The sequence below is a fragment of the Myiozetetes cayanensis genome, unplaced genomic scaffold (assembly GCF_022539395.1).
Source record: "Myiozetetes cayanensis isolate MyiCay16 unplaced genomic scaffold, myiCay2020 scf7, whole genome shotgun sequence".
Lineage (NCBI taxonomy): Eukaryota > Metazoa > Chordata > Aves > Passeriformes > Tyrannidae > Myiozetetes > Myiozetetes cayanensis.
The window spans coordinates 47268106-47295226 of record NW_026087964.1 but is presented as its reverse complement, the minus strand read 5'-3'; the positions used below and the strand labels follow the sequence as shown (position 1 = coordinate 47295226).

The 27121-nt window shown below is 39.9% G+C and overlaps 1 protein-coding gene across 2 annotated transcripts in view; it reads right to left on the bottom strand.

Annotated features, from left to right (window-relative positions):
* Window positions 1–27121, bottom strand: part of PPP3CA (protein phosphatase 3 catalytic subunit alpha) — a 182670-nt gene that overhangs the window by 104146 nt on the left and 51403 nt on the right. For both annotated transcript variants that reach the window (XM_050338886.1, XM_050338887.1), the window contains exon 2: window positions 2645–2845. In XM_050338886.1, coding sequence (XP_050194843.1) covers window positions 2645–2845 — 201 coding nt within the window. The remainder of the gene's footprint in view (window positions 1–2644; window positions 2846–27121) is intronic.

Genomic DNA, 27121 nt, shown 5'->3' with positions numbered 1-27121 from the left:
AGCTTTCTCAACCTCCCCCTCACAATTTATTTTTTTTCCTTCTTTTGATGATCACTTTCATAACTACAGCTTTCATGTTTGTTCATACAGAAGATTAGCACTTCTCAGCTACCCTGCTAACAAGCATTAGGAGCCCAGCTTTCCTACACTAGCTCAAAAGAGAGTAGCTACCAGCCACCCTGAAGAACGCTGCAGTATCACAATCACTGCGTGAGAATAATTTCAAAAGCAGGAACAAAGTAAGATGTAGGCTCAACTGAAAAAAGAATCAAAGACTTAAATTATACCAGTGTTATACAATGGGGTAAACTTCAGGAGATTAATCCCCAAAATATAATTCAGAACAATTCCAATACCTTCAAATGCATTTAAAGAAAATATCTTAAAGAGAAAAATTAAAAAGAAAGAGAGAGAGAACATTAAACATCAGCTTGTGGAAATCACCTGGGACACAACACACCGGAGCCATCCTCCTACAGTTTTCATCTCTCAATGGATTAAAAAAAAGGAAAAATCACTCTCAAAAAAAAGAGAAAATTCATAGGTAGAATTTTCTGTGTCTCTGCCACTCAGTTATGGAAAATGGTATTGCACCCATTCCATTTATTCTGAAGTGTCAAAGAAAGCATCTGCAGAACTTCATTTTCAGTCAACTAAGCGGATCCTTTTATTCATTCTATTTCCTTTATTCATCCATGAGCTGCAATACGATTGACACCTTTTCCATCAGAACTGTATGGCAGCATGACAGCCTAATTATTCCATAAAAGATGATACACATTACCTCTTCAGGTCAAGCTACAATCCTCTAGTTGGATGTAATTTTTTTAAAATTACAAGCCTTAATAACTTGAGTATCATTCTAGTCCAGCCACTACACTACTAAGTTTCAGAGAATGTTTCCTGGAAATGAAGGTTTTGTTATTTCCGGGTGGGTTTTGGTGACTGCTATGAGTATTGCTAATAAAGACTGGTAACCCTCCTTCTGCAGCAGACAACCCTATTTCTTGTACTTTTGACAGGGTTCTTGAGAAACAAAAGTGATAAAAGGACCTGCCCTCTTAAACTGAGTTTTATACTTTGGTTTCATAGTTTAAAATGTCTGGAATTAGATAGCTTTTGCCCCCCAGCTAACTTTCTATGCCACAGATCAATTACTTGGCAAAAATGCATTCATATCCGATAGCAAAAACAGAACATGGGAGGAGGCACATTAGAGCAAGCAAACGCATTCATACATTGAGATGGCAGGCGGAGGCAGGAGACAATTAGAGAAGGAAATTCAAATATAAGGCATTTCCTGAGGATTAATGAGTGGGTGGTAGTGTTTGATAGTCAAGGGCAGGATGGGTTCTGCAACTGGCACAATTCATTAATCCCCCAGGCAACATAAACTGGGATTCTGCTAAATTTTTCTGCCCTTGTTATTTTCCTTAATATTTATTTAAATTTCCACTTACTCTGACACCATCATTCTTTCACATCATAGAATCACAGAATGGTTTGGGTTGGAAGGGACCTTAAAGACCATCCTAGTTCAAACCTCCCTGACGTGGGCAGGGACACGTCCCACTGGATCATGTTGCTCAAAGCTCCGTCCGACCTGGTCTTGAATACTCCCAGCGATGGGGCATCCACAGCTTCTCTGAGCAACCTGTGCCATGCTTTACTATCCCCACACTAAAGACTTTTTTTCATAATATCTAATCTAAACCCATCCTCTGTCCATTTGAGACCATTCCCCTTGTCATATCACTACATGCCCATGTAAAAACTCCCTCTCCAGCTTTCCTGTAGGCCCCCTTCAGGTATTGAAAAGTGCTATAGGGTCTCCCCAGAGCCTTTTCTTCTCAAGATTGAATAGCTCCAAATCTCTCAGCCTCCTCTGCAGAGGAGAGGTGGTTCAGTACTCTTGAGTATCTTTGTGGCCTCTGGACTCAGTCCAACTGGCCCATGTGCTTCTTATGTTGGAGGCCCCAGATCTGGATGCAGTGCTCCAAGTGGGGTCTCACAAGAGCAGAGCAGAGGGCCAGAATCACCTCCCTCAACCTGCTTGTGATGCACCCCAGGACATGGATGGCTTTCTGGGCTGCAAGTGCACATTGCAAAGACATGTTGAACTTCTCATCCACCAACACCCCCAATTCCTCATGATCACAGCTGCTCTCTGTCCATACTCTGCCCAGTTTTTATTTGTGCTTGGGATTGCCCCCCAAACCACATACAGGACTTTACACTGGGCCTTTCTGAACTTAATGAGGTTCTGAGCCCAATGCTGGCTGTATGTCTAAACAGTGCTACTATGGTAAATAACATCTACAAAAATACTGAATTAGTACCTGGAGCAAAAGCCTAGATAACTTTTCAAGTTTCAGAAAGTAGTTCTTTTGCTAAAGACTAAAAATGTTCTCTGCCTTAGAAACAGAAGTGGCTCGGCAGATGTAATCCCTTCCTCTAAATTACAAGCTGCTTGATGGCCTCCATTATCCTAGTGGTAGCAGACAAAGAGCGAATTGAGTATTGAAGAGAACAAATGATTTTCAAGCTGCCTTTCAGCACCTTAGGAAGCCACATACAGCAAGGCATTACTTTACATGTCCCTGCCAGCAAACATACCCCTCCATCATCATAACTCCGTACTAACCTGTGACAGGTGCATCTATGTCCAGCAAATTTTTTTCCTGACGGAGAATTGAAGCTCCCTCTGTTATTATTCTCAAAGCAACACTCTCTTCCAGTCTCCCTTCTTTCATGAGGTGTGCCTTTAAGATATCCACACGAGGTTTTCCGTCATTATCAAACACTTCCTTAGCTGTGAGCCGGTGACTTGGAGGAAACGGGACAGCTAAGTGGAAAAAAGACAAAAATACGTGGTCACTTTTTACAGCAAAGCTTCTATTACTGACAATGACACATTTCAAAACATATCTGCTGCAAAATAGCATTAACACAGATTTTCTACTGCCTCTTAAAACGTGTGGTTGAAATTGTACATAGATTACCAGAGATACGACTAAAATGCATGTATTCTGCAGCACATGTTATTCACACATGCAAGAAGAACTGATTCATGCTTATAAAAACTTGGGAGGAGTATTTAGGTCATATTTACAGGTAGATATATTCAAACAAGCACCCCAAAAGGCCCAGGAATATCAGCGAAAGGAGGGAACAGAGTTTAAACTGCTCTAGTAGCACTAGAGAACATTGATAGAGGACTTCCTTCCTTTAACAGCATAAAACGCACAAACAACTGCAACGTTTAATATCTGTGCATGGACATGCATAGATACACTCTAATTAAAATTGTAAAATTCAAGATAGACCTCCAATGACTTAGGGTAGGAGGACAGAAGATGTTTTCCCTGTGTAAGTTACACAAGATACATTTGAAGGCCATCAAAGCGCGCCCGAGCGCCAAACAGGCCACTCCAGCAAAAGCAGGGCAGAGGACATATCACACTGAAGTTGGAAATAAACGGATAAATAGGAAGGTTGTCCTAGCAACATGGCAGCGAATAGTGAGCTGCGAACTGCTGTCACGTAAGGTCTGAGGCATATGGCAAACTTATATGTTCCTGCTCTCCAGCTGGAGCGAGAAGGCTTGGAGGTGATGCTGTCAGTTGCCAGGATGAGGCGGGAGCATTATCCCAGCTTAACCCCCTTTCCCTTGCAGTCAATCGGAGTGGCATTAGGCAGCGCCTGCCTAACCAGCCATAGGGTATTTATCCTGATCCCAGCCACAGCTGAGAAAGGGTCAGGTTGTTCGGGAGCTCCAAGCAGGGGGAAGAGGTGGCCACAGCGCTGGTCACATCTGCAGTGCAACCCCACCCCTGCCAAAGGGCTTTGTCTCCTCTGGCGAGTTCTACTGGCAGCTTTGCCACATCGTGAGACATGAAACCCTAATGCAGCAGATCAATGTATCTGTTAGCTTCAATTTTCTTCTAATTTCACCATCAGTGTACTTCAAAAACAGCCCATAAATCACACTCATTATTTAAAGTTCAAGCCAAGCACTCTTCACTTACGCTACCAGAAGTAACAGAGAAGAAAATTAAAAAAATTCGCTCCATGCAGTTAATTCCCACTGATATTTCTAACACAAACAGCTTCAGAAAATGCCCCCCTATTTTGCTTTTTCTGGCTCAATCTTTTTTTTTGTCCTTTTTGCTGCCCCAGCTCCAGCAGTCAATTCACTGAAATAGTCTCCTGGGGACTAATAAATGTGGATTTCTGCAATATACTGAAGCATGACTGCTCTCAGACTTGAAACACGGGACAAAAAGGGAAAGAGGTGAAAATCTGTGACATCCCTGACAGGACTGGGATTCTCCTGAAGAAATGACACTACAACCAATAATGAAGTTATAATACAGCTCTCAGCTCTGGAAAGCCCAGTAGCAGATCTATGATGATCTTTGTCCCAGACTGCTTTAAATTAACATATGTTTTGAATGGTACTTCTACCAGAGGAGGTAGACTGTTAAAAGAAAAACCTTATCGCCCTTTTCACAGCTACTGCAGTTGAGCCTATTCCATGATGCTCACAAAAACCAGTTTATATGCTTTGTCGATCTCTGACGCAATATCTGCAGCAGACCCTCAGAAGCAAGACAGCCACATCACAGAATGGTCCAGGGTAGAAAGTACCTTAAAGATAATCTAATTCCAAACCCCTGCCATGGGCAGGGCCACATCCCACTGGATCATGTTGCTCAAAGCCCCATCCAACATGACCTTGAACACTCCCAGGGATGGGGCATCCACAGCTTCTATGGGCAACCTGTGCCAGGGCCTCACCATCCTCACTATAAGGCATTTCTTCCTAATACCTAATCTAAATCTACTCTCTTTCAATTTAAAGGCATTTCCTCTTGTCCTATCACTACATGTCCTGGTAAAAACTTTCTCATCAGTTTTCATGTAAATCCCCTTCAGGTACTGAAAGGCTGCAATTTACCTGCCATGGAGTCTTCTCTTCTCCAGGCTAAACAGCACTAAGTCTCTCAGCCTGTCTACAGAGGAGAGGTGTTCCAGCCCTCTGACCATCTTCATGGCCCTCCTCCAGACTCTCTCCAACTGGGGTCTCACCAGAGGAGGGTAGAGGGGCAGAATCACCTCCCTCAAACTGCTGGCCACACTGCTTTTGATGCAGGCCAGGATACATTTGGCTTTCGGGGCTGCAAGTGCACAGTGCTGAGACACGATGAGCTTTTTGTTCACCAAAATCCCCAATTCCTTCTCATCATGGCTGCTCTCAATCCATTTCTCCACCCAGCCTGTATTTGTGCTTTGGATTGCCCCACCTTTTCAAGGTTGGGTTAAGGTCCTTTGCACTTGGCCTCGTTGAACTTCTTCAAGTTTGCACAGGCCCACCTCTCAAGCCTGTCAAGGTCCACCTGGATGCCATCCCTTCCCTCCACCATGTGCCTCCCTTGACATGGGTCGCTGTCATCAGCAAACTTGCTGAGCATGCCCTCAATCCCACTGTCCATGTCACCAAAGGTGTTAAACAGTGCCCATCCCAACACTGATCCCTGAGGAATGTCCACCTGGACATTGATCACAACTCTTTGAGTGTGACCATCCTTATCCACCCATCCAATCTATGTTTCTCCAAGTTAGAAAAAAATGACAGGCAGGATGGCGTCAAATGCTTTGCACAAGTCCACGTAGATGACATCAGTCACCCTTCCATTACCCACCAACACTGTAATCCTGTCATAGAAGGCCACCAAATTTGTCAGGTACTATTTGCCCTTAGTGAAGCCATGTTGGCTGTCTCCATTCGCCTCATTTTCCACATGGTTTAGCATAGATTCCAGGAGGATCTGCTCTATGACCTTGCTGGGCACTGAGGTGAGACTGACTGACCCACAGTTCCCTGGGACTTCCTTTTTTCCCTTTTTAAAAATGAGAGTTATGCTTTCCCAGTCAGTGGGAATTTTACCAGACTGCCGTGACTTCTCAAATGTGATGGATAGTGGTTTAGCCATTTCCTCCACCAGTTCCCTCATCACCCACAGATGCATCTCATCAGATCCCATGAACTTGTGCACCTTCAGGTTCCTTGAACAGTCTTGAACACAGACTTCCCCTACAGTGGACAGCAGCTCTTAATTCTCCTAGTTCCTGCCTTTGCCTTCTGCAATTCAGGCAGTAAGGCTGGAGCCAAAAGTTGTTGAATACCTCAGTCTTCTGCACATATCAGGTAAGCAGGTCTCCTGTTTCCTTCAAGAGAGGGACCACGTTTTCCCTGTTGTTCCTTTTATCACTGATGTACCTATAGAAGCATTTCTTATTGCTTCTATCCTTGACGTCCTTGGTCAGATTTAATTCTGTCAGGGCTTTATTTCTCCTAACCTGATCCTTGGCTGCTTGGACAATCTCTATGTACTCCTCCCAGGCTACCAGTCTGCTTCCATCCTCTGTAGGCTTCCTTTTTGAGTTTGTCCAGGAGCAAATTATTCATCCACGTAGGCATCCTGGCATTTTTGCCTGACTTTGTTGAGATGCATCACTTCTCAGCTTGAAGGAGCTGATCCCTGAATATCAGTCAACTTTCTTGGGCCCCTCTTCCCTCCAGGGTTTTATCCCACAGACTCTACCAAGATCCCTAAAGAGGTCAAACCCTGCTCTTCCAAAGTCGAGGGTAGTGAACTTGCAGTGCAACCCCCTCACTGCCCTAAGAATACCAAACTCCACCATTTCATGGTCACTGCAGCCCAGGCTGTCTTTGAGCTTCACAGTTCCCACCAGTACCTCCTTTTTGGTGAGAGCAAGGTCCAGAATAGTACCTCTCTTCATTGGTTCCTCTATCACTTGGAGAAGGAAGTTATCATCAATGCATCCCAGGAATCCCCTGGATTGTTTATGCTCTGCTGTGTTATCCCTCCAACTGGTATCAGGGTGGTTGAAGTCCCCTGTGAGGCCCAGGGCTTGTGAACATAAGGCTGCTCCTACCTGTCTACTGACAGCCTCATCCACACAGTCTTCCTGGTCAGGTGGCCTGTAGCAGATTCCCATTATAATGGCACCTGTCCTTGCCCTTCCTTTAATCCTGATCCATCAGCTCTCATTTGACTTCTCATCCATCCCCATGCAGAGATAAGAGCTATAAACAATTCATTATGCAACACAGAAAAAGAACAATAATTTAAAAAAAAAAAAAAAAAAAGGAAAGTGAATGAGAACTCAGCAGTTCTCCAAGTATCTATGTTCCTTTTATAAAAACAAAAACCAAGAAGGCTAGCTAGTGCTAATGATCCTGTACTGGAGAAAGGACGAGAGGCAAAAGTTGGTACTTCTCTGCGATCACTCTGGCTGGGAGAAGCACATACCATTAGCTTGCATTCCTTAGCAAGACAACCACCACTGTTACTCCCAAAGGTATCATAATGTAAAAACCTATGCAGACTACTATTACTTCAAGTTAACTACCAGATATGCATATATGCTGAAAGGAGATTTTGACATTTACAAACACAGAGCAAAATGGAGAAACAATCAAGCAAACAAAAGCTATGATATAGAACCTGATGATTTGGAAAAAAATATGGCATACACTGCAGCACTCTAACAGTTCTGCAGGCAGAGCTCGAACAAAGATGTACCAGTGGCTAATTGAAGTAAAAACAGCAGTTCCAACAGCAGATGATTCATGATTAATTAGCAAAAACATGAGTGACTGAAGAGACCACAAATTGCATCTTCCACTATGAGAATATTAATTTTGAATGTACACATACACAGAGCTTCCACAGAAGGAACAACGTAAGAAATGGCCATGTTCATGTAGAAGTCAGTTAAACATCATTCTTTACTGGTCATAGCCAAAAATGCCTGGACCAAAGCAAAATCCTTTTACAAATACAAGAAACACTTCCATTGCTTTATATACAGCAATGTTACCATCTGAATACACAGGTATCCATCTGTTTCTCCATACCTGCTTTCTTTTACTGTTCCTTTAAACCTATGCTATTAGCGCTTGTAATAACTAACTCTCCCAGTGGCTCTACCGTTATCAGGAACGAACCCAAGAGTCTCATCAGACACCAACTGTGCACGCAGCATACACAAGGAGGAAGAGCAGGGAGCTGGGAGAGGAGGCCACCAGGAAGAGAGGCAGGAGGTAAGGAAAGACTGGGGGGTTGAACTGCCAGCATGGAGCTCCTCGCCACGGCACAGGCTCAGGGGATGTTTTCGTAAAAAAAACTGGGAATCTGTATCAAGCAAAGGCCATAAAAATGGGAGGGGCAATAAAATTTGCATCTATAGACCGTAAGTATTTTTAGAAGTTAAGTGACAAAGCTCACTACAAGACCACCACACAAGAGTCATGAACCCTTAATCATACTCCATAAAACTTAAAATCTGGACTGGTCTCCACCTTGTTCATATCTATTTCTTCTATATTGGCATAAAAAAACCCAGACAAACGATTATTCACCATGTCAAATACTACCCTGGTGGTTTGCTCATAAAACCTGGACCACAACCAAAGGCAAAACTCCAAAGTTTTTAACCCTTTACCTCAGCCTGTCAGTAACATCCTCCTGAGATCTGAAAGCACAAGAAAATACTCTTTAACCACTTACTAGTGGGGTGATTTTTTTTTTTGTTTTGGCTGGGTTGGTTTGATTTTTTTCACTTGTACTTTCAGGTCTCTTGAGCATGTTCCAGCAACTGGAGGAAAAGATCAACCTGCTATTTTACTGTTCTTGCAGGCTCCTGCAAAACCCATCTTACCATTAACACAGTCACTGCAAAGGTCAGACACATCGTTACTGTTTCTCTCAAATATTAAGCAGCCTCTCTGGAACAAATAAATAAATCATAAAGAGCTGTGCTTAATTAGAGTGGACCATGTGTGCACCCATAAATAAAACCCAAGCATGTGGCAAAGCAAGCACTATTTTGTTTATATATTATTTATTTTTAAATGAAGCTGTACATTAAATTAATACTCTCAGAGGAGGCTGCCCATATGAAAAACTCTCATCAATATTCAAGTTCCCTGCAAATTATCTCCCTCTTCAATACTTGTCCTATAATTTCAAATAACTTATGCTGTATGTCTGTATGTAACTATGTTTACAGCACACCATACTTTTATGAAAAATAAATGCTTTCCTCTTCATTTATAAGGAAAGTACAACAATAACTGCCAACGCCTCAATAACCCAAAGCATTGCATTTGTCTGATGGCAACTTCTGGTTCTCCATTTTGAGAAACACTTGTACTATAGCAGTGGCTAGAGCATAAGTTATTAAACAGGTCGACACTTATTCTAGAGGTAAAAAAAAAAAAAAAAGTCACTCCTCAGCTTTGCTTTCTTTGCATCTACTTTTCCATAACCTTTAGACTTGATATACATAAAAATTTCCAGAAATTATGATAAAAGTCATCTCAGAAACTCCAACAAAACTGTATTTTTGAAAGACCAGAACATTTTTAATAGTTAACTAACACTTTTTGCAGGCTGACTTTGAAAATTTACCCCCATTTTATAATGCTGTTGAACACATAGCATAATCTTGAGCATTTCTGTTGAACAATAACAACATCCATACTGGAGTTTTTACTATTTAATCAGAGTTCTGCATTTCTGTACCACACTGGGTCTGACTACATAACAATACATAAAGAAGCAGCCAAAGACCAACTTTTTGACCTAAAGACAATTGTTTAACACTACATAATTCCTGTACAGTTGCCTACGAACTTCTGGCTTACAGGGTTTCTGTGAACCAAAAGGGAAGGAACGATGAAATTTTTTTTTAAGAACACTACTTACTTCAGGTGACAGACAGGAACAAGAGGATGAGTCACTGCCATCCACAGCTGCTAAGGGGAACAGAGTGAAACCCCCAGGCAGTGCAGGGCTCAACAAAGTGGTGGCAAAGGGAAAGGGCGCTGCCAAAGATGCTCAGCCAAGCAGGACATGGAGTTCTCATGTGACAAACATCCCCCCTCCACAGATTTCCTCAGGCACCACATGGACAATGCTTTCATCTCCACACACAAGTTCTCTGCAGACAGACACTATTCAAACACACTGAATCACTGGGATCTCTCTTTTAACTTACACATGACATCCTCAGCAGGTATTTTTAGAGTAGCATACAGAAGGGTGAGTTATTTAGAAGACAAAATATCTTTTCAATATGAAATTTTCTTCTACAGAATTTGTTACATATGCAAGTTCTTACTAGTTTTTTGTCTACTTGAATTTTAGACAAGAAAATATGTCTCTATCTGGTAAAAAAAAAAAAATCCAACTATTTATATGACAGCATAAGAGCCAAACCTAAATCTTCTCAGTGGAGCTAAAAGTGGAACATGTGTTCTGATGTTTTCTAACAAAAACTATCAGGTTTCATTTTACATTAGCTACTGTCATTAGAGTAGGCACTGCAATTGGCAACCCTCTTCTAAAAGATCAAGCTTTCACCTGCTATTTTAAGACATGACATATTTGAGGACTGTTTTCACTAGATCTGCTCACCAGATGGTGAAAGTGTTGGAAATTAGAATCTGGAAAATAAATCTACAATATAAAATAAGAAGCTATAAAGATTCCTATAGAAATTCAGCATGAATTCTTCCCCATTGCCAACAAGTTCTTGCAGTGTAATCAGAAGTGCTCACAGCCCTATTTGTTTAAAGACACAATTAAATCAACATCACTCATGAGCAAGGGACTTTGCTTCACAGAAAACTGGGGTTTTCACTGGGCAAGCCAGTCAATACTGCATAAAGAAAGAGTCCATCAAAAAGAATGTTTCATGAAGACACCTTAAGAGTAACAGCACCTGTAAACTGAACTGGGAGCAGACAAGAGGGTCGTTCCTCAACAAAGCCCACATATACCAAATTTAGAGAGAAAACAGAATGGAGCTCCTTAGAGAGATATCTCAGCTGACAATGTGGAAAACAGGCCACTTCAGAAGAGGCAGTAACACCTGTGGCCCAGAAAGAACAGAAGGTACTACAGGTTGGCAAGGAAACTGCTTCACATAAGACTGCGATGAACCTTGGTCGCATTATTTTTTAATGTACGAAAGCTCAAAAAAAAAAAAAAGTAACAAAAGGCACTTCATCAAATACCCCAGTTCTGATGACTACTTTTAATATCTTCTGACACCTCAATCACAATTGGAGAACATAACAGCATTGTTCAGAGAAGCTTGCCTAAGTATGGACAGAAACTATGCTAGGAAGGTGTTTGTAAAAGGAAAGGCTATGACAACCATGTAGTGGTTCCAACATATTGCCAAGTTGTTCCCATACACTAAGGCATTTGCTGTGCCTTCACCCCTTCACTCCAGTGAAAAGTCCCACTCCAAGCCAAAGCCATTCCAGCACACTGCAAGCAGTCCTCACACAGCATAACTCTGTGACACCTCAGGGAAGCAAAATCTTCACACAAAATACCTTTGCAGGATTTGAGCCTCAAACTTGCAAGCCAAGGATGAAGTCACCCCTGTGCACCTTGTTACTTCCCAGAAGAAGGCTGCCTCCGACCAGCTGTGAAGCTGGGACTGCACATTGTGCCAGGAGCTATTTTGTGACCTCTCAACCATACTGATATGTTTTTGACAGGATGATCACATCTAAACTACCTCTGCCATTTTAATGAACATATAGGGATTTTTTTTGCAAACAGATGAGTGGCACAACAGAGTGGAAGGGAAATAAAAGTCACCATTAACTTGGAACTACAGAACAGGTAGGAAATCCTGTCATTTCTGTCTAATTACCAAGCTGAGGTGTTATGGGTTGACCCTGGCTGGATGACAAGTGTCTGTTCTCAGAGAATGAAAGGCTACAAGTACTACAACTTCCCACCACTTCAGGAATTATTATAGTCTTCTATGGCAATACTGGCCTTTTCCAGAATATACAGTACCTATATAGCAACACTTTTCTTCAACTCTTTATAACTGCATAACTGATCTCCTCATAAACTCAGGTCAAATTATACTTGGAAAGAACAAATGTAAGCAGCTATGTCACTTTGACTCGCCTTAAAAGAAATTTCCATTAAAACAGCACCCACTGCTATAGGATTTGATTTTCTTTATATTCACCACAGGAAACCTTAAAAATCCTAAAGAAGAATTTACAAAAAGGAGTTCTTCAAAGGGGTTAGAGCAGTCACACTATTCTTACTCTGGCTCAAATGAAGAGTAGTAATAAAAACCACAAAGGCCTGGATAAACACACAAGATTCCCTTGGTGGTTTGACTTTCAACTGATGAATTGATTGACAAGTACCCCATCTCAACCGCACTAAACGCTTTCATAATAAACTGAAGCACTGATATCAGTAACACAGACAAATGTGTATTCCTGTAACAAACCACATCTAACTCAAATTTTGAATAATTAACAAACAATTAACAATAAAAACTTTAAAAACAAAAAAGTTTTTCAAATGTTTCTCAAAAAAAGTCTGAAAAAAACTGACACAAAAACTTTTCCAGAACATCATTTACAGGCAACAAACACATCAGAAAGCATAGGAACCCTGAGAACCTAGGAAGAGGTACGTGTTGGAAAGAGGAAGGGAAGGAGGTACACTTTAAAAGAACTGCATTAAAGAAAAGCCTCATATTTCAAAGAAATAGGTCTGTTTGAAATATCATATTGTAGGCTATGTGGTTATTTACTGGCACCATTCCCGGAGTATCTTTCGGCCAACTACTGGAATAAACAAACAAATCCTACCAGTATTATAGAGCACAAAACAACACACATAAAATATTATAAAAATGTCATCTTTTTCCCAATGTTCAAAATCATATGCAAGTATCTTTGACATTTATGATCCACTCCAGTCACAGTTTAGGATAAAAAACCAACTACAAAATAAAATAGAAAGGAAAAATTCAGTTTAACAGGAAACATTCCCATTTAGGACCAACACATACAGTAAAAACTGGAAAATGTGATCGTAGCTTCCTGGCCTCATCAGAAAAGTTTGTTTTTCTGCTTTGTGTGTTACACCCAAGTTTTTCCATAGGCCTCCAACTGAATACTGTTGAGCTTTGCTTTTATTAGCTTTTGGAACAGAGAACAATAATTATCCAGAGTTTAAATTCCTTTATAGGAACAATTCATTTGGAGAAAACAAAGTCAGGGAAAAAGAACCCCATAACAATGGAAAATACGAAAGGTCTTCCAAGACTTAGATAAGGAATTACATGCACTCCTCCAGCCCCCAAAATACTTGAGTGATGGATAGTTTCTTTTCTGTGGTAAAGCTTCATTATTATTCGTAATTGGAAGCAATTAGGAAATGATTGCATGTGAAATTATTTCAACCTACTGAGAAAAAAAAACACCAAATAATTGATTGTAGGACCTGAAAAACCTTTTCAGGTGTCAAGCCAGATTTATGGCATCATTTTCTTTTCACCTTCTGGTCAGTTGATTGACACTACCAAATTTCAGCCTTTTATATGGCAAAGGCAGTGAAAAAAGGCACTGCAAACAATTCCTCACCTAGAAACTGAATTCCCTCTCTGATCTTCTGAGCATAATGGGGTACCCTTACCAAGTTTGGTCAGAAATCAGCTCAGCTTTCAGGCCTACCTCAGAGTTTCCAGCAACATTCAAAAAGGGCAAAAAAAGCAAATATCCTTTCCAAAGCTGTTCCATCAGGGCAAGGTTTAAATACAACCAAGATGTAGTTTCCAACAATGGACCACTGTGCAAAGTCCAGCACTAGTCACAAAAATTTGTTAGAAAAAGTCATAGAATCACAGAACGGTCTGGGATGGAAAGGACCTTTAAAACCATCTAATTCCAACCTCCATGCCATGGGCAAGGACACCTTCCACTACACCAGGTTGCTCAAATCCCATCCAACCTGGCCTTGAACACCTAGTCCTAGAAGCAGAGATGAGGAAGTGCAAGTAAAGCAGCCTCTATTTGCAGATATTCTGTTTCCTAACACTGTTTAAATGCCACACTACAGAAATTGCTCTGCCTAAATGTCAGCCTGCAGAAGATGCTTCCTGGAACAACACCAGCACACCTCTTGCTGCTACAAGAAAGATCACTGGGCAGAGGAAATGGAAATTCCTGCTAGCATTACAAAGTAATAGTTTAAAAAATATATATCTTAAATTTCAAATTTAGGACAATTTGGCATCTAACAATTGATACCTTTCACAAAGAGCCTGCAGCCTACAGGGCAGAGACAAGGGGGTAGGGATGCTACGAGAGCCCAGTACTTTACTGCCTGTATCTTCCAGGTTCCACGCTGCTGAATGATGACCAAAGGACTTGAAAGTAGCATCTTTAAATCATGTAAGTTTCATTTTATTCAAAAAGTTTTTAAAAGCAAACCTTAGGGAAAACAAACAAACAAACAAAACACTCATACACCTTACCAAAGTCAATAAATATCAGGATGTGAAGAACATTTAAAATGTAGTGTCTTATCTAAATTAAAAAATCATGCTGATCTGTAAATGTTAACCTGGTTTATTATTTTGCTGATCATGAGACATGCAGTAAGTAGATCTACACCAGCACTTCATAAATCAGTTGGACAAGTATAAAGAGTACAGCCTTACAAATATAAGTATGTGTAAAGAGTAAGTGTAGCAGGAGCCAAATTAACCTTAAAAAGTTGGAAACAGCAGTTGATGGGTGGGGGGTTTATTTGGATTTTTTGATTTATTTTTTTCTAAATCCTAAGGGATCTGCTTGTTTATAGCGACTAGTGCCGGACTTTGCACAGTGGTCAACTGTTGGAAGCTACATTTTTTTAACATTTTTGCCTTTGACAGAAATTTTAAATCAGCATAATTCTGCACAAATGAATCTATACTGACTCATGCTAGTTTATTCTGTATGAGGAACTGGCCAAGCACTACACATACTACAGTGAAAAACATAATTTCAGAATTCCACTAAAACTGAATTCTGCTTGTTCAGACATAATAGACAGGAAACACAGGATAGGCATAAAAATAAAATGCACCCCATTATATAATAAACTAATTTGTGCCAGGTTACACCTATTACTGATTCAGTAACAGCCCTTTCTTATTCAGGGGTCAGGTCACACAGCTGGAAAAACAGCAACATGAAAAGGTAAGCCTTTTTTTTTTTTTTTTCTATGCAGTTTAACACCTAGATACCACCAATCTTCACAGCATGGTTTGGCTTTGTCTAGACTAGGATTTAGGGACATACACTTCATGTTACACAGAGGCATATTTTAAACAAACAAAAATCCCATAAAGTCTTTACTAAACACCCAAAGACAGTTGAAATGACTGCCTTTCTCCTGGAACGGAACTGTATTCAGCACAAGCTCAGTACAATTTGTTTCATCTTGCCTGATATTGGAAATACTGCTTGCGAGTTCAAACTAATGCCCCAGTTCAAACTAGAACATTTAAGAGAGAAATTCAGCCCTTTATTTACAGAAAGGGCATGAGCGGAAGGCAGAGTAAGCCCTCCATAGGCCCTGGTGCCCCACCTCCACGGTGCCTTTCTCCCCTGATGAGAAGAATTGAATGTCTTCCAGGACATTGTTGTGAACAGTTTCACCCAGGACTTGTTCTCCTTTTAACATGCTCAAAGAACTAATTTTCTTGGGGTGTTATTACAGTTCACATAGATCAATATGAAAGATTATGGACCACATTCACCACTGTGCTGTGCTGCTGTAATGCCATTAAACCAATGTTCTTTCTAATCCAGCATTATCGGATCACACTGAGCTTTGAAACTGGGTTCAGCCTGCTCTTCATATCTAAATAAAATTTACCAAACCCAACCCAGTGACACTGGTATTAACGTCAAGTAATGTGGCTGTGAATCAGCCCTCGTAATTTTGTTTGGATTTCATGGGTTGCCTCTACCAGCCCTTATATCACAGAGCACCCACATGGAAATTTTGCCCTGGACTCATCTCCAAAGTGTATTTATTTCCACCAACTAACCTGGACTTCTGTAAAAAGCTGTTTTTATTTTAAAAGTAACACATGCAGGATTTGTAAGAAAAAAAATAATATTTTTAAAAGCCACATTTTTCTTGACTGGACCAATATGTACTTTTGTAGGCATTTTATTTTTTTAACTGTTGTTCTAGGTTTTTTTCTGGGTATACGTGGCAGCAACAGTGTTTCAAAGGCCTCAGTAGAGCATTCTGTTCCTGTATTTAAAAGGGTATTTAACCCAAATCCTCCCTTTACTTATTAGAGATGCTTTTATGTTTTTCGTAAACCGTATCTTCCCTCAAATCTCACTGCTGCTTAATAAATGTGTTAGATAAAAATAAATCTGTCTAACCTTACCATTTTGCTCATACTCTCTGAAACATCCTGTTCTTAAGCAGAACACTGGAGTTTAAAAAAAAACAGCTTAATGAGGCAGCAAAAACACCTGTGCTTTATTCCAGAGCTGTTGTGTGCAAGAAATTTAATCTTCACTTGCCAGTGACTAAACATACAGAAAGACCTCAGCACTGGGGTGCTCAGTTCTGTCAGGGACTATCATGTGTTGGTCACGGTGATTCTGTGTCATGCCTGTGGTAAGACCGGCACAGCCCAACAGGACTCCCAGCACACTCCAAATAAAGCCTGTGAACAAGCACAGTTTCCAGAGAGACACCAAAAAGTCAGGACTCTCTCATTTGCTAATAGTGAGGTGGAGTCAGGCACTTATGGTCACATCTCAGCTCTCAAATCTCTTAATGCAGAACAGGTCACTATTGTTTCAAACTAAGATCAAAAGAGATTTCAAATCAGCCAGAATTCACCTCACCCAGTGAAGTGCTGGAGGCTGAGAGACCTTAGCTCAGTACCATCTTCTCTTGATGCACATCTTGGCTACAGAGCTGTCCAAACTGAGGTTTAGAGGTCCCCCTCACCACCACCCTGGTGAAGCCAAAAACACTTTTCCCAAGATGACTCAAAAGCCCTGGATAAGACAGGAGGAGGGGAAATGTGATGCTGCAACCTAGGCAGATGCAGGCACCAGGGAAACTAAACTTATGCCTTCTGCTCCACGGGCCTCTTCCACATATGGCATTCAGTGGTCTCTGGACATAAAAAATGGCCTCATCTTCTCCCAGGTCAGGAATTTTGATGGTAGCGTTCTACTCCTGCATGACTAACTTTTCTCTGGTCCCAAGGATCCTGAATTTTTTCTTTTTCATGTTAAGCAGTCAAGTTTTCAAGACAACCTGAGGAAATTGTTTTTTCCTCCAGGAAGAAGTAACAGAGTATTAGCGCAGCTTCCCAGAAGGTAAGAAATTTTACTCTTCCTTGAACTCAAAAGTTTTAATTAGCCTAGGATAAAGGAATGGCTACAAGATTAATGGGGGAGAAGAACAGAGGGACAACTGCAAGTTACTGCTGCAGCATGGCAGGATTGCAATGTGCATACATTTACAGAAGTTGATATAAATAATGAATGTCTGGACAAATAAAATGAAAGTTTGGTTTGGTTTGTGGTTTTTACGTAAGAAACCATAAAAAGCAGAAGGGGCAAACAAGATTCAAGTGCTCTAACAAGCACCTCAACTCAGGTTTCTTAGGTTTCTGCTTATAAGTGAAAGTAAGAACCATTAGCCAGAGGAGAAGCCCCAGATGCTATTTATCATGGAAATGCAAAACCAGATCCATTATCAACGGATTGCAAATGATTAGACATACCCTACACATTTTCCCTGGTCCTTAATCTCTCAAAACCATTCACTCGCTGTACTACCAAGAGATGAGCTTACCTGTTAGGTTCATCAGAATTTTTTCATTAAATGAACTTAGCAAGAAACAGGAACTTACCTATTTGAAATACCATTTTACTGACATTACTGATCTAAGATTATAGTTGGCCTACTACATCATTACCATAATGAAGCAAAGCAGGACCTAGAGAAGCACACCATAATCACAGTCCAGCACCAAAGAGCCATCCAGCATATACAATCCACGAAACACCACTTGGCCTTTCTCTCTCAGAGAGTCCTGTGCTGTTCTGTTTTGTTAGATGCATCACTTAATTTCTGCACATCATCTTAACTCAAGGAAAACAATTTTGACTTAAGTGGAACACGGAGTTGTTAGTGCTTTCATTCAAATATCAAGGGGCTAGTTCCTGCTACTTCCAAATCAAAGCAGCATTTTTCCAAGAGCACAGTTTTACTTCTCACACTGAGCAAAGGGTTTGCATTAAGTGCCTAATAAAGGCCTGCAGATCAAAGGCATATTTCACAACTCAAACCATAGGGCACAAGGCAGCATGAGGACAGAGAATTCACTACTTCTTGCTTCATGCAGATCACCTCACTATTGCATGAGACACTGTAGCAGGGTCACAGAAGCTCAGGGGAAAAGAACACTTTATAGCATAAAAAAGCAGGCAAAAAAAAAAAAAGGAAGAAGATTGTGAGTGCTCAACACTACCTGAAACAAATATGTAATCACACACAAAAGATTTTCTCCTGTTTGTTCAATTCTTTTACATTTGTATGCACCAGTGCAGTTTGAATAAAACGTAAGGAAACACTGATCAATAAAATTACTCCTCACAGACTTCTTTGACTTCTTTTCTTCTACACAAAACCATCTCCAAGACTTCTGGTGTAGAGCTGGTCTTTAAAATCAAATGGAGTAACAATACCAACACAAAACCTGGTAATTCCCAAGGTATCCAAAATTCAGGAATATTTAGAGGTTTGGAACTGCCTCCTTTTTCATGCCATTTTAAAGAAACTTTCTGATGCAGCACACATTCAAAGCCCCTGGCACGGCCTCACCTGTGATTTGATAATACACATGTAGCAAAATCTTTGAGGTGATAGTGCATACTAATGCCCTGATGAAACCCTGACTAGGTTGGGTGAGAACATCACAGAAAGAGCAAAATATTTGCTACATCTCTTAGCTGAGCCCTGCAGCTGCCTGATTTTTACCCACAAAATGAGTTCTTTCAACCATCTTTGTCAAGGCTTGCTATGGTTCTCTCCTTGGTAAGAGGAGGAACACCTTTGGAAAACGGTTTGTTGTTCTGAGAAAGAGCAAAGCTCACCTAGTTTTGACCATATGCAAAAATGACATTAAAGAAGGGTACATAATATAATTATCTGGAAGGTAGAGTCAAAATATATGCCCTAGTGACGTGAAAGGTACGTGAAGATTTGCATAGCCAGTACCTCATCACCACTTCTCTGCAAATGCTGTGACCAAGGCAACAGTTACTCTAGTGACCAGCATAACAAAAGGAAGCACCTTTAAAATGTACAGAGGTATCCCAAACCGAGCAATTTGCCCTACAAATCTCCAAGATCAAGAGGTTTTGTGGGTTTGTGGTTGTTTTGTTCAATACATTCAGCTTTGCACCATTAAAAGTAATTGCAAAAATTACAGTGATTACGCTTCTTGAAATGTTTTTTAACTTATTACCCTGCACCATATGCAGAGAAAGCAGAAGTACTTGTAAGGTGGACAGACTGCATACTGACATGAAGTATTTATAACACCTATCTACAGCTCAATTATTCTAAACAAAACTCTGATATGTTTTGTATTTAACAGACTCTATTGAGGAAATAATACGAACCACAGTGGTATCAAGACATACTGCTGACGCCCTTGTTATACTTACATGTTTAATAATAAAGGAGTGAGTTATGATTACAGAAATTGAAATGAACTTAAATACCCACCTGCCTGTGTTTGCGTGTACACAAGGGAAAACTCTACAGAGTACGGATTTTATCTATTAAAGCTATACAGAACTAGATAAAGTACCAAAGGCTGTACTGACTTCTACTCCCTTTTCACACAGAAAAAAAACCACATCACACACAGATGAGAAATTACAAATGCTTCTCCAGGTTTGCTGACAGGTAACATTACATTACACTGATGTGAACAATCAGTCGCTTCTGACAGTGCTGCCAGAAGAAATTAAAGTAATTTCATTAAAGTTTGGGGAACTATATGTCTTAAAAGTCTCACCACCTCACACAAGAGATTACATCTGAATTTGAAACATAATGGATGCTAATCCACATGCTCCCAAAAGCTTCAAGGATCATATCCAGCAAACACACTGAATTGCTGCAAGGCTTCTGAGCTATACTCTCGATCAATATATATTCAAGCGCAAACACCCAAAAGCATATAACCACCAGAAATATCTATTCCATTTGAACAAGTTTTTGAGGGAATGGGTAAAAAGAAATGCATTTTGAGGCTGTGAGTAACCCAGGCAATTTGGATCCTCAGAACCTTACAAAATAATGTATTATACCCCAAGTGCATACCAAAAGAAACTCCTCAGTATAGGCTACATTCCTTTTGACTCAAATCACTACAGCAACCTTGCATCTGTTCAAAGAGTATCTTCAGCAAAGCCATTATCTTTTTTCAATATTGCTGAGAGGAGAACCCAGAAGTCTCTTATGTTCTATGGGCAGCTAGGGGGCAGCTCCAGATCTGAAGTACCAAAATACTATCTTTTATCACCAGAAAACTCGAGGTAGAAGATGAGCCTTTCAAAAGCCCTCCCTGTTCGACAAAAAAACCTCATGTACAAACAAATTAAACCCAGGCAGACATTGCAGGTAAGGGCTCACTGAGGGACAGATGTTTGTCTCCTCTTTACCCTAAGGACTAATTTTTGATTAGGTAGAAAACACTTGCCCTGTTATGAAGGTCTCCAATACACAATCAAAAAGGCACAGAATATCTTTGTTTCCAACTTAATAATCTAGGTTTTTAATAACTTTTCCAGTACAAATTATCGAGGTGATAGCAGTTCCCAGCCCTCCCATTCTGCTAACTGTTCCTCAGAAATACCACTGGAGAGCTAAAACAATATTTAAACTTGCTTCCACACTTCTTGTATAGGGTTTTTTTTGTATTTGTGACACAATAGATACCAAGCAGAGTGAAATGTCTGCTTTTCCCAACTTAACTATAGCTTTCCAGAATAGCCTACAGTACTTCCTTGAAAATGCAGCTGAGAGTTGCATTATTAATATATTGTATGAACATAACCAAAAAAATAAAACACTCCAGCATAAAAAGAAAGTAGCTTAAAGATAAATTTACATATAAAATGGTCAACAGAGATCAATAATCACCTTTACACTGAAAATAACTTTGTTTTTTCCCCCTAAAGCCTATTATGACTGGATACACAAAAACATTTTCCTATACTTGTTAAAACTAGTTACTTGTAGACTCTGTAGAAAATACCAGAACAGAAAAAGACTATTTGAAATCAGAACGCTTCCAGTTCATTAATCAGGTTCCAGTTCTTACATGGAGGAAAGTATACCTTTTGCCATTCACTTCACACTTTGCTAGTAGTATGTGTCTTTTTAACAGACTGGAGAATCTACCTCTCTTACTCTTCTTTCCCTCCTCTCTCTCACATATTGAAAAATACTAAAAATATAATTAAACATCACATTTACCATAAAAGAAAGCTGTATTTCCCACAATGCTTATACTGTATTTCATATGACTTCCTTAACAGGACTGATTCCTATCCTCCAACATGCAAAATCTCAATGGCAGGTGCAAAGGATTATGTGATTTTCATCTAATTTGGTTTTGAGAACATGTCACTGTGTATCTTCTGAACAGTGAAGTCTAATTAACGTGTTTTTATTGCAATATAATAAACTACTGTGGCCCAGGCATGTGGGTGGGTGGGAGTGTGTGTAGCTATTACTCTCCAAAATACAGCTAGCACTCCAAATGTAACTAGTTCTATGCATTCTGCCTACTACCCAATGGTGACCACCTAATCTGTTGGAGTCTATGAAAAAAAAGTTAGTGGTGTGAGGAGGGATTGGGTTGGTTGAGTTTTTTCCTCCATTTGGAGAAGCATACCAAAAAATTAATCCATCTTTGACTACACATATACTGCAATTTGGTTCAATGTGTATTCAAGGTCCAGGGACTTTGGGTTTTGCCCTTCATTTCAGCATGGCCAATATCCTTCTTTCACAAACTGCTAGGAAGAACCAGCAAGGAGGTTTTCATCAAAGCAAACAAAGCACAGCACAGCATACTTCAGCTCAAAGTTTAACCACATACTCCTCACATCATATATACAGAGCTTTTGTTTACATTGTCTCCCTGCTAGGAGAGGTAGGTTAAGAAGAAGATAATTTGGTACTGCAGAATGTGGCAAAAGCTTGCTTGTCAATCAGTCTTCCTTCAACATAACCATGCATGTTCATTTTCCAATGCACTTGCCTCACCACTCTCATGAACTTGTACTACATCATCTCCTGACGTGATTGATCAGGTGAAGAGCAGCTACTGTTGGAATAATTTCAGCTCTACTGAGCCACACAATCATTACTCAGTTTGCTTTGTCAGAGACCAACCAAGAGTTGTGGCAATTTCCTGGCACAGAAGCTCATCAATTCAAGTAAGACAGTTACCTTTTTCACTCTTGTTACTATCAAAATGATTGCAGTGACTGGGACGATAACTGATAAGTCAAAACCAGCAGCAGTTTGCCTTCCAGCAAACTACTGTCTGCGAAATAAGCTGCAAAACCAATCCCAACCTTTCAAGTGTTCCTCTCACCCCTTCTGAGTTACTCTCACAAATGAACTAAAACAGACTTACTAGGAAAATCTAGAATTCACTGCATACTGAATCAATTATTGGTCACCTTGCAGCCAGCAATACCTTGCTTGTATTACCAATTCAGCATTTCCACTCTAAGAGAATAATGCAACAACTACATTTTAGATGTGCATTTAACTGAGTGCTCCATCAGCTCTGAACTAGTCCATAAATGGCTTACTTTCCAGCATAATTCACATTACAAATAAGATCCACTGACCTTTAAAAGGGTCCAGAAAAAAAAAAAAGAGCAAACCAAAGTCTGATTTAACTACAACTTTCTAAGCACAAGTTGAGGCATTTTCAATTACCTTTTATCAAATACTCACTGAAACAGGAGATTAAATTAAGTGCACTTCAACTGAATCATTTTCTGCAGTATCAAGCAGTCTCAAATTGCTCTGCAACTTGATAAAGACTAGAAAATCCTGCCCTTCTGTCATGGAAGTGAAAAGCAAGTACAAATGTATTATATATTATATTCATATGACACAAAGACTTTTCTAAGATTAATATTATTTTAACATTAAGAACATAAAGATACTAATGTTTACTAAGTAGGATTTAGCACACAAGAAACAAAATCCTTTGTGCTTAATTTCTTGAACATGTATTAACAAAGTCCAAGACCGCCACTGGGAATTTCCCAAAGCAGCAAAGAATCCATCCCTTATCCAGATGCAAGCAAGTTAGCAAGCTCAAACTCCAGTTTCTCAAGTTTTATCATTGTCCACCATGTTGTCACAGAATAACTTTCACATTTTTCTTGAATTAAAGATAAGACTAACAATAACCTCAAAGATTGCTCTGCTAACTGTAACATCATACATAAAACAGTAATGTGAGTCTAAAAGATTAACACAAGATTGTACACAACTATCCTATGCTCTCCTAGATGCAAATAATGTTATAGTTTACAATCTTCCTCATACTAGTTCAGTATAGCATGACATAATTAAAACTTAAAAGTTAAATTATCACATAAGTTTTTAGAAATATTAATTTTTGGCTCTTGCATTGCTACCATTTTCTCTACCTGATGAGCTGTCAGACATGCTCCTTGGCACAACCTGCATCATCACCAGGCTCTTTTAGACCCCTGCCCTGATGTTACTTTTTACAGGTTTAACCTCCTTGAAAGCCTATACAGCAAACCTGAAAACCAAGAAGGTTTTCAGCTGCATGAAGGCAGACACTGCATTTTTAAGGCCATTGAGTTCAAACTCAAACCTGTTTAACAGTTGTGTTCTGTAGGATATATTAAAGAAACACAGTTCATGGATATCCAGTCTTTTTCAGTACCTGAAGATTTTAAAACTTCTGCCACTGCCCTAATAACTTAAAGGTATTTAAATATTAAAATGCATACTTAAGGGCAAACTTGAAAGGATAAATTCTACATTTAAATCTTTACAACCAAACTTAATTGCTTTTGATTTAATTCCTTTTGGGGGAAAAAAACCCCACCTACTTACTAAATTCTCAGTCTTACAAAACCCCCTATCTCTGAATTACTCAAGCCCTACACTTACACTTCATATGTTGGCAATATCACTGTCAGAATCTACCCTGCTTATAATTAGGGACAGATACACAGGAGATCCACTAATTCAAAATCACAAACTCTTAACCAGCAATCTTCCCTTGAATCAGCAACCTTGGTTGACAGGACAAACAAAATACTACGGAATTTATGGTTTTAGTATTTCCCTCTTTTGCAGGCAGCCAAAACAATCTGCCACATTTACACACGTCAACTTTAGCAGCAGATGTCAAGCAACTTAAGTTGTTTGTCTTCTCCATATCCATCCCAAGCTTAAAACCTTCCAAATGGAATCCCAGAACATTTCCTGGCTAGAAGCTATGTAGAAGCTGTGTTTTCAAGAGGGAAAAAAAAAAAGTAAAGACTGTTTGGGCTACTCCAGCAAGTAAGAAAAAAATGCTGTTCCTCACAGCAAATGCAGAGTCCCAGAGAATGGAAAGAAAACATTACATATCCATCTTTTCCATATGAGGGACTGCGATTTATTTTACAATGCCACAACATAGATGAAACATATTATGCCTTCCTTTACAAATGATGGGCCTTGGCAAAGATCTTGCAAAACAGAACTGATCTGGTTTCCACAGCAGTCCCTCTTTCCTCAATCTTCACCCTGACGTTTTCGGGATGCACACTGGACTGCATCCAAATTTGCTGTTCTCTTTGGAATTTCGGACTCAATAACGAGATGAACATAGTGAAATCACAACTCCAGCAATGCTCACATACAGCAACTTCAAAATGAGTTAGATGTAATTGACTGGGTTACAAACAGACTTTTCAGCACAAGGGCAGAACGGACTGCTTCCCAGTGCAAGGAATCAGGTCCATAATGCTTTTCATAGCATGTGGGAGAGCTATACTGCATAAAACACTAACAGTTCACTCAGCTGAACTAACTTCATACGTTTTCCAGCAACACATAACACAGAAGCATGATGAAGATGTATTTATTACAAAAATGTTGCCACAGGGAAAATAATGACTACTAAAACCCAAAATATGTACTCAGATACACATATGTTAATGGAAACAGCTTAAAACTCTCTAATGCGGAATTCAAAATTAACCAGGACATGCAATCACACTACATTTCATTTCCTTTTTCCATCACTAAGAAGTGAAAGTCTGCCTTTCACACCACTAAACTCTACCTGGTTACCTGAGAAATTAAATTTCAAATGCAGTACTTGAAAGACAGCCTCTCCCTCATCCACCAGTGTTCAGAAGCACATATTGGAAAAACCCTAATGGCAAACCACAAGCACAGAATAAATGCATCTATGAGGCAAGCACAGAACAGGGGCATGTATGTTTCTCTGATTAATAGGTTGGTACAGTTAATGAAAAATACAGAAAGTCAAAATAAAACCACATCCAGAAACAACAAATAACTTCTCCTGCAGCAGTAACAAGCAACATACTATCTCCGAACAGTTCTTATGGTCCAAATACTGAGCAGCTCTACAGAGATAAGTTTATCCATAATGCACAGACAAGCCTATTGTTCAAACAGGAGGCTGTATTGCCTGCCTTGGCCTCTTTATTACTGATTTTTTTCCTTTCCTTACTTCCTTTTCTGAAGCCTTAAGCCCAAGGAAAGGTTTAGTGTTTTCCAGAATTGAAAATAACCCCTGAATATCTGGTAGCTTGCATTAGCTCAGCACTCCAAGGTTTGCCACTGAAGTCAGGCAACATTCACCCTAAGAATTCACCTCCACCAAAAAAACTGTTAATTATTTCTTGCCACTAATATTAGGACTTTGAATTAGAATACTTCTTCTCAGGAACAAGTATTTGTAACATTCCATGTCAGCCTGCAAGGCTTTATAGTTCTCACAGTATGAGATCAGCTGGGGTTTAGGTGAGGGGTTTTTGGGTTGGTGTTTCTGGTTTGTTTTTTTTTTAGGGGGGGAAGGAGGTCTTTTTTTGTGTGCTAACATACCAAAACAGTATCTAACACCTCACTATGTTTATATACAGCAAGAATCCTCATCATAATACAGCCAAGCTTTTTTTAGATTAGGGTTAATTCCCACTTTAAAAAATGGAAGAATAGAAACACGTGGAGTTGAGGCACTTTCTAAGGCAAGTATGGTTTTTGTACTTGCTATCAGTGAACTTCTTCCAGATTCACTTTTTAAATTCTTGCAAACTTTCACTATGTTTTACCATATCATTCAGAACAGTCCTATAGCTTAATTAGGCTGTGTGGTAGTCCAGAACTGCTCCAAACATTCCAGATGTAGGCACACCACTGTACAACCACATCTCACAACAAGTTCTTTGCCTTTCCCCTACTGACACCTGCCATTCGATTTACTGTGCACTGCTTAGGCCTAGTGAGCATCAGGCTCCTGCCCTCACAGAGTTACCCATGGGAAGATGATATTCAAGCTACAAGTAAGGGACAAGAGCCAGGTCAGAACCTAGCATGGCAGAAGTGTAATTTTCTCATGTTTTCCATTCCCATGGGCACACTCACATTTCTCTACATTGGACTTCAATTACAATTTTGTGGCTTAGTTAAGCAGGATTGTGCAATTCTTTAGAGCTGGCCCTTAACTACCCTGAATGACTTAGTACTTCATTACCTCACTGTTCACCTGCTCTTCCAAATCATTTTTGCAGCCAACACAATGGGGAGTAGAAATCTCATCTTATTTTTTCCAATATGTATTACAATGTTTCCAGCTTTCCACAGTTGATACTGCCTATTCCAAAATTTATTTATACTTGGAAGTTACTGTTTAATTTGACATTTGGGGCTACGGAACACAGTGCTTTTCTGCAGGGGAAAAACACCCCACTGTCTTACTCATCCTCTTCATTTTTGGCAGTCTCCCTCAGAAACACTTTATCTCATTGCAGAGATCATTATCCTGAGATGATACAGCCTGTGTGCAGGAATGAGCTATGTGCCATTATGTCTCTTGGAGAAACACA